The 15375-nt window shown below is 46.1% G+C and overlaps 1 protein-coding gene across 1 annotated transcript in view; it reads left to right on the top strand.

Moving 5' to 3' along the window:
* The window catches only part of ext1b (exostosin glycosyltransferase 1b), a 117267-nt gene that overhangs the window by 62512 nt on the left and 39380 nt on the right, over positions 1-15375 (top strand). Inside the window, exons 2-4 of the mRNA XM_055876036.1 lie at positions 8051-8144; positions 11048-11155; positions 11595-11714. Coding sequence (XP_055732011.1) covers positions 8051-8144; positions 11048-11155; positions 11595-11714 — 322 coding nt within the window. The remainder of the gene's footprint in view (positions 1-8050; positions 8145-11047; positions 11156-11594; positions 11715-15375) is intronic.

Here is a 15375-nt window from a genome sequence, read left to right as displayed (position 1 = left end):
GGGACAGCATACATGTATGGGAGAGGTTGAGGGTAGAGGAAGGACAAGAGTTAAAAACAAACAAAATAAAACTATTGTAAAATAGACTGTGTCCATAATATGTATATAGCATGTATAAGCTGGAAATACAGGCCTAAGCATTGTTGTTCACTAGTTTACTCCAATTGGGGGGGTGGTGGGGTTGGAGAGTAATATTATATATTTTTTTATGACATTTTTTTAAACTAGGCAAGTCAGTTAAGAACAAATTCTTATTTACAATGACGGCCTACCCCGGCCAAACCCGGACGCTGCTGGGCCAACTGTGCGTCGCCCTATGGGACGCCTCTAGCACTGAGATGCAGTGCCTTAGACCGCTGCGCCACTCGGGAGTGAAAAAGGTGTGTGTGTGTGTGTGTGTGTGTGTGTGTGTGTGTGTGTGTAAAAATATATATTGGGGATTCGAAGTGATGCAGACAATTACATTGATGGAAGCTACAATCTATCTGCAATATTAACGCTGATCTACCCCCTAAATATAAATAATAGCCACTTATTTGATCCATTTTCTCTTTTATAATGGTTCTGTTCAGCGTGAAAGTGATAATTTTAACAGGTCCTATACGTTAGATTTTAAAGTTATTTGTCAACTTTAGTTGTGAGTGATGCAAACCTTAGAATATCTTGGAAATCAATGCATGATGTGACTATAGGCTATTTGATTTAAGAAAGTCACTAAAGAAAGCTTGCGCTCTGTTGCTTGCCTCAGGCTGCACACCCTGCTCTCTCATCAAGGGATCATATTTTCACCCATCAGACTAATACATTTCATCAGTATGCACTGGAATATCCACCGTTTGAGGAGAATGCAGCCTCGCTACACAACAGGTTCTATTCCGCCCAAACTCTGTATGACATGGGCTCTCCAACCCTGTTCCTGCTGCTACCCAGAGCTTAATTTGGGAAACCAAGTGAAATCTGTTCAGGAACATCGATAGTAACATGTTTTCACAACAAAACATATTTCATTAAACTGTTGACATGTCTCTCTGTGCGCTCGAGAAAGGAATAAGGGAGAAAGACGAGGAGATGGAAACATGGTGGAGAGATGTAGCTGAAGGTAATGTCAGTCTAATTTACGTATGAAAATATATTTTAAAAAGTCCTATTACTAAGCTATTAAAAATCAAATAGAAAAATTCACTATAATTGTCTCTGTAAGCCGCCCTGCACAATCAATGAACCAACAGCATCACCTAGGCCTATATGTTCTCTCCCAGACTCATGGATAGAACGTTTGGAGCGTAGCATGAGGTAACCAGTCGTTGTGTTTGGCTTTGAAACAACATGCACAATCACCATGTTTTACACTCAGTTTCAACCTGTTGTTGAACTTCTTTCTTTTAAAAACACACTACAGTTTTGAGGTGATTTTCTATAGCATTTGCATGGATGTCAGAGTGGTTAGCGGGACAATAGAGCCCTGAGTACCAGGCCATTGGGTACTACCAACACATGTCCAGAGTGCATAAAAGGAGATTACCATGACTCAAAGGTCACATGGAATTTTACTGTCGTCATGACTGCAGGCGTGGCGGTAATACGGTCACCGCAACAGCCCTACTCGCACCATATGCTCAGTCTTAATCTCTCTTATACCTATAGGCCTCTAACTTTATTAATTCACTATCACACTCGCTCTCTTGCGTGCGCGCGCTCTCTTTCTCGCATGCATGCAGGCACGCGCACACCTCCCATGGCCTCCAGTCATGCTGTTCTGACCGTAGCATACGGCTAGCTCCCAGGCCTGACACACTCACAGTGGCCCTAATCCTCCGTGGTACGGTGTTACTTCCATCCCGTCTCATTGTTACGGTTAATCCACACAGTTCGGTCCTCACCGTCTTTGCGTTTTAAGACTGACTAAAGCACATCTTAGCCCTCTTCAGGCAATACACACACATACACGGTAATAACACACACACACACAGCGCACACACTGGGAGAGAGACGAGATCTCTTGGGCTAATGTGACAACCTCATCAAAGTCCTAACTTTGATCACTTTCTGTGTTTTTGGAGAACATTGAGGTTGTTTGCGGTTTTGTGTTTTCATCACTTTAGAACGAGCGGGCCCGGAGGGAGAGTTTTCTCTAGCTAGCGTCTGTCAGATACCCATACTGCATCAAGCCTGACGGCAGTGCACTGCTGGCGCCTTGCCCAGGAAAGCCCCACCTCCTCCCTCTGAGAAACCTGACTAAAGGGGGACTAAGGAAAGAGCTTTGTTTCTGAAAGAGTTTCTTTAAAAAAGAAGTTGATTATTTATTTTTTGGTCCATCTGGATGAAGTTCAGAACGCATGTAATTAAGTCACTCTTTTTAGCGGAGGCACTAAACTGGTGTTGCAATGGCAACTGAAAGTTGTTGCCGGTGGGTCTGGTTGAGAGGGTCACCTAATTGCATCAGACCTGTAAAAGACACCATTTATTTCATCAGGGCTAATTTTCAGTCCATCTCATCTGAATCATATTTCCTCCGCATTATGCTATGTTGACTTCATTTACCAATGTTTTCACTCAAAGCACGGCATTCTTTACAATAGCCCACTCATATGCTGCCCCTTTCTCTTTTTCTCCCTCTCTCACGGTCTTTCTCTTTATCTATCTACCCCTCACACATAAACACTTTCACACACACCAAAACAACACACACTCACACCGCCTGTGGGCTCCTCGGTTCGCTCAGCAGTTGGTTTCCTCCTCGGCAGCTCAAGGTCAGCAGGAAGACAGAGCTCTGCTGTTTGAGAGAAATGGAGAGGAGGAGAGGGGGAAAAAACAAGGGATGGAGAAAGGAGAGCGATCTCTATTGTATCCCTCAGCAGGGGACCAGTGACCCTTCTAAGTGCCCCAGCTAGCCGACTGAAGGGGCAAGCAGTGGACAAGTCAGGGATCAGGGCCCATCCTCTCTGGCTATCACTGAGACAGTAGAAGAGACTGAGGGTAGAACCCTGTATATCCTAGAACTTAGTAATTTACCCTGTTCTTGTATTAAAGTCAGAGTGGGTCCATGTATACAGATGACACGTACAGTACCAGTCAAAAGTTTGGACACACCTACTCATTCAGGGGTTTTTCTTAATGTTATACTATTTTCTACATTGTAGAACAATAGTGAAAACATCAAAATTATGAAATAACATATGGAATCATGTAGTAACCAAAAAAGGGTTAAACAAATCAAACTTTGTTTGAGATTCTTCAAAGTAGCCACCCTTTGCCTTGACAGCTTTGCACACTTGACATTCTCTCAACCAGCTTCAACTGGAATACTTTTCCAACAGTCTCGAAGGAGTTCCCACATATGCTGAGTACTTGTTGGCTGTATTTCCTTCACTCTGCGGTCCAAATCATCCCAAACCATTTCAATTGGGTTGAAGTCAGGTGATTGTGGAGGCCAGGTCATCTGATGCAGCACTCCATCACTCTCCTTGGTCAAATAGCCCTTACACAGCCTAGAGGTGTGTTGGGTCATTGTCCTGTTGAAAAACAAATGATAGTCCCACTAAGCGCAAACCAGATGGGATGGCGTATCGCTGCAGAATGCATGAATGCATTCGAAATAAATCACTGACAGTGTCACACCTCCTCCATGCTTCACGGTGGGAACCACACATGCGGAGATAATCCGTTCACCTACTCTGCGTCTCACAAAGACACAGCGGTTGGAACCAAAAATCTCAAATTTGGACTCCTTAGACCAAAGGACAGATTTCCACCAGTCTAATGTCCATTGCTTGTGTTTCTTGGCCCAAGCAAGTCTCTTCTTCTTTATTGGTGTCCTTTTAGTAGTGGTTTCTTCACAGCAATTCGACCATGGAGGCCTGATTCACGTGGTGTCCTCTGAACAGATGATGTTGAGATGTGTCTGTTACTTGAACTCTTTGAAGAATTTATTTGGGCTGCAATCTGAGGCTGGTAACTTGAATGAACTTATCCTCTGCAGCAGAGGTAACTCTGGGTCTTCCTAGGGCTATATTCTGTATACCACCCCTACCATGTCACAATACAACTGACTGGCTCAAACACATTAAGATGAAAATAAATTCCACAAATTAACTTTTAACAAGGCACATCTGTTAATTGAAATGCATTCCAGGTAACTACCTCATGAAGCTGGTTGAGAGAATGCCAAGAGTGTGCAAAGCTGTCATCAAGGCAAAGGGTGGCTACTTTGAAGAATCTCAAATATAAAATGTTTTTATTTAACACTTTTTTGGTTACTACATGATTCCATATGTGTTATTTCATAGTCTTGATGTCTTCACTATTATTCTACAATGTAGAAAATAGTCAAAATAAAGAAAAACCCTTGAATGAGTAGGTGTGTCCAAACTTAACTGGTACTGTATATCAAGATGTTACAAGGGTGATAATGTATTGATATAGTTGGAATTAGACATGCACCTACTGTTTGTACAGGTCTGTAATCATGTTGTGTAATCTACACCATTATCACCATACATAGATCCATAAATCAGTTGTCATAAACTGACACTAGCTGTCATGAGTGTTTTAATTTAAATGTTCTACTTTTGAGTCATTTAGGAGACGCTCTTATCCAGAGCGATTTACAGGAGCAATTAGGGTTAAATGCCTTGCTCAAGGGTACATCGCGAAATGTTTCACTAATCTGCTGTCTGCTGCAGGTATGTCTATCTAGCAGTGTCTAGTATTTTATTAGGATCCCCATTTAGCTACTGTCGGAGCTGCAGCTACTCATCCTGGCGTCCACACAAACCATGGCATAATACATAACATTAAAGCCGTGGCTATGGATACAGAGTTTTCGCCCACACCTTGCCCGACTCTCCGGTAACCTCTTCCTTGAAGCTAAGGATCCGGACCACGTACTGCACGTGTTATTTTTCGCACACATTTGTTTTTCTAACGAAGCTGCTGCTCAAACTCCCACTCCCTTCACGTTTCGCGCTTTACTGACCCTCTTCTGACCCGTGATGCTGTAGTTGCCTCATATGTCTGAACAGCTGAAACGAAAAGCCCGCGGCGATTTTTTTTCGAGAACATTCCAAAACACATATATTATGAAGGCCACAATGTTCTGTCTGTTTTAACGGATGTTGCACAAGCAGGACGCTGTCCCTACATTTTGGGCACATTTTGTCTGATGGTGTAGGCTAATCTTTATAGTTGCTGCCATATCATAGTTCCTGGAAAAAATAACATTACTTGTCTGCCTCATGCGCAGTTTAGCCAATGCTTGCAATGAGGATGAGGGGCGGAATATCCGTATTTTTTAACCTGGGCTAATTGGGATACGAACTCTGTATCCGTAGCCACTCATAGACAATTACAGCTGAATGACACAATTATGTAAAACGACATACATAACATTTAATGGACAGGTACAGAACTACATTTATTCAATAAACATAAAAAAAGACAACACATAGCATTAATAGACAGGCGCAGATCTACATACATTTCTAAGAACAAATACACGTTTTATATTCTTATGCCTTATCAATCCATGCAACATGTACTCATAATTACGGCTACACTGCAGTCGTCTATTTTTGTTATTCGCTTGCAGTTACAATCGCAGGTCCTTATCCTAATCGTGTTCTGTAAACACTAGCGAGAATCTCATAACATTAGGAACCACCCGTGTCCTTGGTTCTCCCGTTTTGACGTCAATACTATTCCTAACAATGTTATCCATAGATGTTACTGAATGTAATGGAAATGCAACAATTCCTCCCGCTAAGGCGCCAAACCACAGTTTTCACGCTAGCAATTTAATCCTTCACCTTAGCTACGTCCGTGGACTTTTTAGAGGTCCATCAGATGAGCTTCACTTACGTCCTTCGCCCTGGATAGTGCACAGAAATCAACTAAACCAATGAACTAAGCCATGTTAAATGGAGTATATTGCAACAGTGTGCAGTCTACCCCGTAAAAGGTTAGCGAAGGTATAGTGTGCGTGGACTTTGGACTTATTCAAAAAGTTTCCTCCGGTTCTCATGAGCTTGTTCTGCATTTCCATTCCCCGCACCGACACTCGCTCCCAGCAGCACCCGCCCATCCCACACAAAATAAGACTACACTTTCATACACTTCAATAAAACGTTGCTCTGCTGACTAACAGCAGGAAACTGACCAGACTCTCATATGAAGCAGCAAGTCCTCACTCGACTGAGGCGTTGCTTTCTCTGAGCACGCCCTGATGCCAAGGCCACATCTTATCTTGAACAGTTAACCCAAACACCAGATGTGCTCGGGTGGGAGATGCTACAGCTATTTAGGGCAGTCTGTCTCATTTGATATTCTATGGCATTAAGGCGAGGAGGGACACGAGGGTGGCCGCGCTGCACAGGGAGACAGCTGGTGCAGAAATATGTATGTGCCGCCCCCCCCCCCCCCCCCCCATCCCCGTCTCTGTCTCCATCGACAGGTGATAGACTGTCAATGTTTGGGTGTGCAGCTGTCGTCCACTACTCCGCTCTTGCAAAACGTGGCCACCGAGGTGTGTGTGATGCATGTTGTGTTCTAACTGTATATTACATATGTGACTTTCAGCACTGACTAGTGCGGTGCGCAGGCCATTTATTAGTTCTTGCCGCGTGTGTGTGTGTGTGTGTGTGTGTGTGTGTGTGTGTGTGTGTGTGTACCTGTTTGTGTGTGTACCTGTTTGTGCTCTGAATCCTAGCGGTAGACGTGTCCCGGCTATTGCCCTCCAATGTTACGCGAGCTTATGTGCGGATTGAGTACGCAAGAACACATACACACCCTTCCGTTAGTGTCAGTAAACAGCAGCATCCCTCTGCATACACCATGGGGAGAGGGAGAGAGACGGGGATAGAGAATGACTGTCCTTTCACCTTCACCCCATATAGGCCGTGCTAAATGAGATTATTTTCTGCCTCCACTCTTTTAACCTCCTAACCTAAAGGGCCTGTCTTTAGCTGTCTCTCCCTTGCAAGTTCTGCAGTAGTGGCTATAATGGGAGGGAGGGGGAGTGAGTTAGGAGGGTCAGAAGGAGAGAAGAGGGAGAAAGTGAATAGAGAGGAGAGTTGAAAAGCACTTTGTGACAACTGAAGACGTAAAAAGGGCTTTGTGAATGTGATTAAGAGAGAATTGGACTGAAAGACAATGGAAGAAACTCGATTGCATTTCCTCGATCCCTGGCGAGCTCTCTCTCCGCCTCCTCAAAACCAATTGGATGAGAAGGTCAGAGTGGAGAGAAGAGGAATCAAGGAAATGCAATTGATATTCTCCCAATGGCAGGAGAGGAGAGAGAGAAAGATGGGCAGAAAGCCTTTCTCTTGGGCCCAGTAGAGGTTAAAGCCCCAGTAAACGGCTGTCTGTGTAAAATGGGTAAAACATCTTCATATTCTCATCCCATCTGTGTAACTACTCTCTGCTACCCTGTGTGACTTCACCTGTAGTGTGTACACTACTCCCTCTGTCTGGGCATGATTTAAGAGCGTGCAGACAGACACAGACAGTCCTGTAGTGTGTACACAACCCCCCCCCCCCCCCCCCCTTCTGTGGCTGATTTAAGCACACACACCCACCACAGCAGGAGCTTGCCTCTTGGTAGCAGGTGTCACTCACAGCTCGTTACCCCTGGCAGGGTTGATCATTCTGTTTGGATAGCAATAAGGCACACCTCACTGGAGAGACGGAGGGGAGGAGATGGAGTGGCATGGAGGGAGCAAGCGGGAAGAGGGAGATGAGGAATTGCACTGCAGTGAGAAACCCTCGAAGATTGTGTGTTTGTGATGGAGAAATAGATTTGTCTTCTGTCCGTACCTGTCTATGAATGATGTTACATGATGCAGCTGAGGGACTTACTGTATACTGGGGTGTGATCTGTTATGTGAGTGTGTTCCGGAAGGTGAGCATAGCTAGTACTGTGTATACATGTGGTCCTGAGGGTGTATGATTATAGGAGAGAAACCTGACAGCCTCTACTTTGTGTGTGTGTGTGTGTGTGTGTGTGTGTGTGTGTGTGTGTGTGTGACATGTACTGATGATGTGTGTTTCTCCACAGATATGACTACAGAGAGATGCTGCACAACTCTACTTTCTGCCTGGTGCCTCGGGGCAGACGCCTGGGATCCTTTCGCTTCCTGGAGGCGCTGCAAGTGAGTGGGCCCATACATACAGGCACAGAGATCGACTCCTTAAGATTCCTGGAGGCACTGCAGTTGAGTGGGCTTCGACACACACCTACAGCGCCTTGTGGAAAGTATTCAGACCCCTTGACTTTTCCCACATTTTGTTACGTCACAGCCTTATTCTAAAAATCGATTAAATAAAAGAATCTCACCAATCTACACGCAATACCCCATAATGACGAAGCGAAAACAGATTATTTGTATTAAAAACAAAAAACATATAAGTGTTCAGACCCTTTGCTATGAGACTAAACATTTAGTTCAGGTGCATCCTGTTTCCATTGATCATCCTTGAGATGTTTCTACAACTTGATTGGAGGCCACTGGTGGTAAATTCAATTGATTGGACATGATTTGGAAAGGCAGCTGTCTATATAAGGTCCCACAGTTGACAGTGCATGTCAGAGCAAAAAACCAAGCCCTGAGCACTCCGTCAATTAGGCCTTTATGTTAGAGGGCCAGACGGAAGCAACTTCTCTGTGAAAGGCACATGACAGCCCGCTTTGAGTTTGCCAAAAGGCACCTAAAGACTCCCAGACCATGAGAAACAAGATTCTCTGGTCTGATGAAACCAAGATTGAACTCTTTGACCTGATTGCCAAATGTCCCAATTGGAGAAACCTGGAAACATCCCAATTGGAGAAACCTGGAACCATCCCTACGGTGAAGCATGGTGGTGGCAGCATCATGCTGTGAGGATGTTTTTCAGTGGCAGGGACTGGGAGACTAGTCAGGATCGAGGCAAAGATGAACGGAGCAAAGTACAGAGATCCTTGATGAAAACCTGCTCCAGTGCACTTTGGACCTCAGACTGGGGCAAAGGTTCACCTTCCAACAGGACAACGACCCTAAGCACACAGCCAAGATAACACAGGAGTGGCTTTGAGACAAGTTTCTGAATGTCCTTGAGTGGCCCGGCCAGAGTCTGGACCCGATCGAAGATCTCTGGAGAGACCTGAAAATAGTCGTGAAGCGACGCTCCCCATACAACATGATAGAGCTTGAGAGGATCTGCAGAGAAGAATAGGAGAAACTCCCCAAATACAGGTGTGCCAAGCTTGTAGCGTCATACCCAAGAAGACTCAAGGCTGTAATCGCTGCCAAAGGTGCTTCAACAAAGTACTGAGTAAAGGGTCTGAATACGATATTGAAGTTTAAAAAATAATAATATAAATTAGAACCTTACTTTAAACCTGTTTTTGCTTTGTCATTGTGGGGTAATCAATTTTAGAATAAGGCTGTAACCTAACAAAATGTAGGAAAGGTCAAGGGGTCTGAATACTTTCAGAAGGCACAGTATGTATCCCAATACCTGTGCTGTAGGGCTGCGATTAGCCAGGGACCTCACGATGCGATATCACGATACTGAGGTGCCGATACGATATGTATTGCGATTCTCACCAGTTCTATATGTATTGCGATTTGATGTTCCAAACATTATTTCTCACTATATGTCTGCTGCGGAGACGAGAAAGAGCACGAGAAAATGTAGTTCTGACCAGTCATGGAAAGAAAAGTGCCGGCACCATGTTGGCTCACTGTTTAAAAAGAAGATGGAGAACAAGCTATAAGATGAAAAATACTGGCGTTTTTGACGCAGGTACAGCAGACTAGTTCAAACTAATGCTACCTTACAAATCGATAGGTGGCGTCAAAGTATCGCTATAATATATATATAGTCCAAAAATTATACTGTGCTATGTAACTATCACATTTTTTCCCCTTCACTCCGGTGCTGTGCCTGAGTTCCCACGCTGTCTTTCTCACACAGTGAAACCCCATTCATTGCAACTTCACTCTTTACACAGCAAATGCATTTCTACTCCCTCTGTCCTACCCACTCAATTTAATCTCCTCCGAGTATCACAGAACCCTTCCACTCTCTTTATATACGTACTTTGTTACCGCACGTACTCCCACTCCATACGTCTCCTCAATGTATTGCCAATGTGCCAATGGCATTTCTTTGACACACACCACAGAACGCTCATAGCCTCTCCTATGCCCCACGCTTACCACACACCTTTTAAGCACTCACTCCTGCTCCATATGCACTTTCCAGGTACCACTCGACAGCTGCATACTTTTGCCCTTCAATCCCAACCCTACAGCGTATCCACTTTTCAGATTCGAGCCAACCGGTGCACACTTCACAGCCTATACCTCTCACACCTGTCGCACACCTGTGCACCTCCCACTCTGTCTACTTCCACACTCATCACCTCTGATATTAGTGCACACTTCTCCACAGAAAGTATACACTTGTATCTCTCTCCTCTCTCCTACGCTTTCACTCTGACTCACACCACTCAGTCTAGATCTCCTAGCCTCTCCACTCATCGAGAGGGAGTGTGTGTGTGTGTGTTTGTCTACCTTGGTGAGTGTGTGTGCGAGTCAGATGTGAGTGTGAATGCAAGAGCCTCCACTTGTATTAGTGTGTGTGTTTGTAGGAGAGATTTAGAGTGTGAGAGCGAAAGCAGGGCCCGGGGGCCGGTGCTGTTTTAGCTGACACCTTTATGACCCCTGATTGACAGGGCTGTCATTACGTCAAACTCTCATCACACTGCACCAGCTGTTCTCCTCTTCTCGCCTTTCCTCTACCCCTCCATTAAGTCTCCTCTACTTCGCCACTGCCAAAGGCCAGCCTCTGCTTGGTTACCTCTCCCTCTCTTGCTCTTTTTTCTCTCTCTCTCTCTCTTTTTGCTGTCTCGTTCTCTCTCTCTCTCTCTCCAACCGTGTGCTGTTTTATTGTATCGATTTCCAAGTCTGTTTCAAAAAATGTTCTATCTCTGCTCCACGCCTCTCTCCGTGTCCCTAATCTATTGTTCTCTCTCTCCCTCTCTCCCCATGTTGTGCATCTCTGTCTTTAGGCAGCCTGTGTGCCTGTGATGCTGAGTAACGGTTGGGAGCTGCCCTTCTCTGAGATCATCAACTGGAACACGGCGGCCGTCATCGGGGACGAGAGGCTCCTGCTGCAGGTACGACGCACACCCCTCCCCATCCCCGTAACCACCACCTCAACCCCTTTTAAAGGGATACGGCAAGATTCTACTTCAGTCAGGTGAACTCGTGGATACAATTTATATGTCTCTGCGTGCAATATGAAGGACGTTGGAGTTAGTTTCGCACGCCATTGATAACTAGCGTTAGCGCAATGAGTCGGAGAGTGCACTCACGGACTGTGTCTCTCAGCCCGGGATCGTATTCATTAGAGGCTAGACACACCTTAGCAAAACATTTTGCAACAGAAAATTCAAACGGTCGTTTCCTAGTCGCTCCGTTTCCCTCCTCCCTCCCTTTATCCCTCCCCTCTCTCTGACCCGACCATGGAGCGTTGTCCCCTCCTTCACCCCCCCCCCCACCGCTCCTTTCTCCAGCCCCTCTATCTAACAATGTCCCCCTCCTGTCCTCCTCCAGATCCCGTCCACGGTGCGCTCCATCCATCAGGATAAGATCCTAGCTCTGAGGCAGCAGACCCAGTTCCTGTGGGAGGCCTACTTCTCCTCCATGGAGAAGATTGTGCTGACTACTCTGGAGGTGAGACACACACACAGACACACACACACACAGACCCACAGAAAACACACACACACACACTTTCTTTCTCATTTTCTCTCTCCGTCTCCTCGGCTATCAATCTCCCTCTGTCTTCCAGAGTTCCAATGTCACGCTAGCCTCACTGCAATCTCTCTGTTTATTCCCAAGTGTCTATTTCATGCTAGACTGGCCTTACACCACCAGCCATCCACACACCACCAGCCATCCACACACTACCAGCCATCCACACACCACCAGCCATCCACACACTACCAGCCATCCTCACGCCACCAGCCATCCACACACCACCAGCCATCCACACACCACCAGCCATCCACACACTACCAGCCATCCACACACCACCAGCCATCCACACACTACCAGCCATCCTCACGCCACCAGCCATCCACACACTACCAGCCATCCTCACACTACCAGCCATCCTCACGCCACCAGCCATCCACACACTACCAGCCATCCTCACGCCACCAGCCATCCACACACTACCAGCCATCCACACACTACCAGCCATCCTCACGCCACCAGCCATCCACACACTACCAGCCATCCTCACGCCACCAGCCATCCACACACTACCAGCCATCCACACACTACCAGCCATCCTCACGCCACCAGCCATCCACACACTACCAGCCATCCTCACGCCACCAGCCATCCACACACTACCAGCCATCCTCACGCCACCAGCCATCCGCACACCTCACGCTACGATTGCAAATGCATCATCCTATGAGCACAAGACGTTGAAAATATATATATTTTTTTATGTCTTTTCAACCTAATTTACGTCTTCAACGTCTTTTCGACGTCTTGCGCTCATAGGGCACAGTCTACACCAGGGGTCGGCAACAGACGGCCAGCATGCCAAAACTTCCCGGCAAGCAAATTTTTTTTTAGGCGGTAAAAAAAGACTAGAATCACCAGGAATTCAGCAAAAAATAATGTGTTTCATTTAAGAAAGTATTCCCATGAATTAAAAAGTGTGATTGTGTCTCAATGTAATCAAGGTATGAAATAAATGGTAGTTATTTTCGAATACAGTCTCTTTTTGGGGTTAGTTGGTGTCAATTTGCAGTGTACAAATGATTATAATTATGCTCCGTTCCCAAATTTGGCCCGCAGCTGAATCTAATTGCCTACCCCCTGGTCTACGCCATAGCATGGCACCAATCTCAAATGTATCTCTATTTTCTACACAGCCTTGGAGCAAAACTAGCATCACGCCCCACAATCTCATCCATATCGTCAATCTGAGTATTCATGCTAGCCGCACCAACCCGATGGACATCTTTAATCTGTCGCGCCAATCACCTTTATCTCTACTAGTCTCAAACCTGGGATTGCTGCGATCTCACACACAGGTCTCCATCCGTCTCAGTGTTTGGGCACCAGCTCGGCGGTGGCACCCAGGCTTAACCCCACTGACGTGCTGTCACTCTGTGCTCAGGTGGGGAGGAGGGCGGGGGACAATGTAACACGGCACAGCCCGGGTGACTTACCGTTTTGTTGTTTATGTGCCGAATGTGTTCAAGGGAGATACGCGGGTTCAAGGGAGAGACTTTGTGACACACTATATATTCAAAAGTATGTGGACACGCCTTCAAATTAGTCGCTTCGGGCTATTTCAGCCACACCTGTTGCCGAGAGGTGTATAAAATCGAGCACACGGCCATGCAATCTCCATAGACAAACATTGGCATTAGAATGGCCTTTCTGAAGAGCTCAGTGACTTTCAGCGTGGCACCGTCATAGGATGCCACCTTTCCAACAAGTCAGTTTGTCAAATTTCTGCCCTGCTAGAGCTGCCCCGGTCAACTGTAAGTGCTGTTATTGTGAAGTGGAAACGTCTAGGAGCAACAACGGTTCAGCCGCGAAGTGGTGGGCCACACAAGCTCACAGAACGGGACCGTAGAGTGCTGAAGCGCATAGCGCATAAAAATCATCTCTCCTCGGTTGCAACACTCGCTACCGAGTTCCCAACTGCCTCTGGAAGCAACGTCAGCACAAGAACTGTTCATCAGGAACTTCCTAAAATGGGTCTCCATGGCCGAGCACGCGCACCAAAGCACAAGATCACCATGCGCAATGCCAAGTGTCGGCCGGAGTGGTGTAAAGCTCGCCACCATTGGACTGGAGCAGTGGAAACATGTTCTCTGGAGTGATGAATCACACTTCAACATGGACGAGTCTGGGCTTGGTCGGATGCCGAGAGACCACTACCTGCCCTAATGCATAGTGCCAACTATAAAGTTTGGTGGAGGAGGAAAAATGGTCTGGAACTGTTTTTTTTCATTGTTCGGGCTTGGCCCCTTAGTTCCAGTAAAGGGACATCTTAATGCTACAGCACAGAGCCCTGACCTCAACCCCATCGAACACCTTTGGAATTGAATTGGAACACCGACTGCGAGCCAGGCCTAATTGCCCAACATCAGTGGCCAAACTCACTAATGGTCTTGTGGCTGAATGGAAGCATCTCCCTGCAGCAATGTTCTAACACCGAGTGGAAATCCTTCCCAGAAGAGTGAAGGCTGTTAAAGCAGCAATGGGGGGACCAACTGCATTTTATTGCCCATGATCTTGGAATTAGAGCAGGTGTCCACATACTTTTGTTCATGTAGTGTATGTTAATGCCGTTGCCTTGGCAGCTCCCGAGATAACGAGCGGCATGGGTTATTCATCCGGCCGTGTCACGCTCAGTCGGCTGCAGATCGAGGCCGATACACACACACACACACAACCTCTCTCCTCACACACTCCCTGTGTCATCCTCTCACAACTTCACACACTCACAGACACCAGCGTCTGTGTGGCGGGCGGCTGAGTTGGTGAGCGAGTAACACAAGCAAGAGAACAAGCCCAACCAATCACGTTGCGTTTCCTTTCAGGAAGTGGAGACGTTTTGACCAATCACAAAGCCAACGGAGCCTTCCCTGTTCCTGCCGATTCCCGGCACACCTATTAAACGGAATTACAGTGTGTTTCCAAAACAGAGCGGATTTATCTATTATCCTCCTAATTGGCTGATTTTAGCTGTTCGGAGGCTAGATTGAGTCGTCCATCATGCTCAGCTGGGACGCTCAAGGGGAAGGAGTTCAGTCATGCAGGAAAAATAGCCCTTCATAAGGTCTTAAGGCCCTCGTTTTAAGGTGGTGAGTGCTTTTTATCGAGAGACTAAAGGATTCCAAGTTAATCTGTTGGGCTGAGGCAAATGGTTATTGACTGGCCTGAGGGGCCGTAGCAGTGGAAAACCGCCTCTCGTTTCTTATCCCCACCTCTGCAGATTAATTTTGATATTGCTTTGTCAATATTATTAAAGTATTCTACAGCGCCATGATCGCGTGGAACTCCCCATCTCCTATTACTCCAGCAAACAGCCAAATACCTTTTTTTTTTAAACAGATTAAACAACATCTCATGGAACAGTGGGGACTGTGAGGGGACACACACTCTTAACACACATTTTTAGTTTTATTGTTTGTTTAATTTCTTTTGAATTGTTTGAATAGGTTTATTTCAAATTTTGTGACGGTCCTTGTCTATCGGTGCATAAGTGTTTTGTTTGCTTGTCGTGTTTATTTTTTTGTGGACCCCAGGACGAGTTGCTTCTGCGAAAGCTAACGGGGAGCTAAATAAACAAAGA

The sequence above is a fragment of the Salvelinus fontinalis genome, chromosome 22 (genome assembly GCF_029448725.1).
Source record: "Salvelinus fontinalis isolate EN_2023a chromosome 22, ASM2944872v1, whole genome shotgun sequence".
Taxonomy (NCBI): Eukaryota; Metazoa; Chordata; class Actinopteri; order Salmoniformes; family Salmonidae; genus Salvelinus; species Salvelinus fontinalis.
Note: the sequence above shows the minus strand (reverse complement) of the source record. Positions and strands in the feature narration are given on the sequence as shown.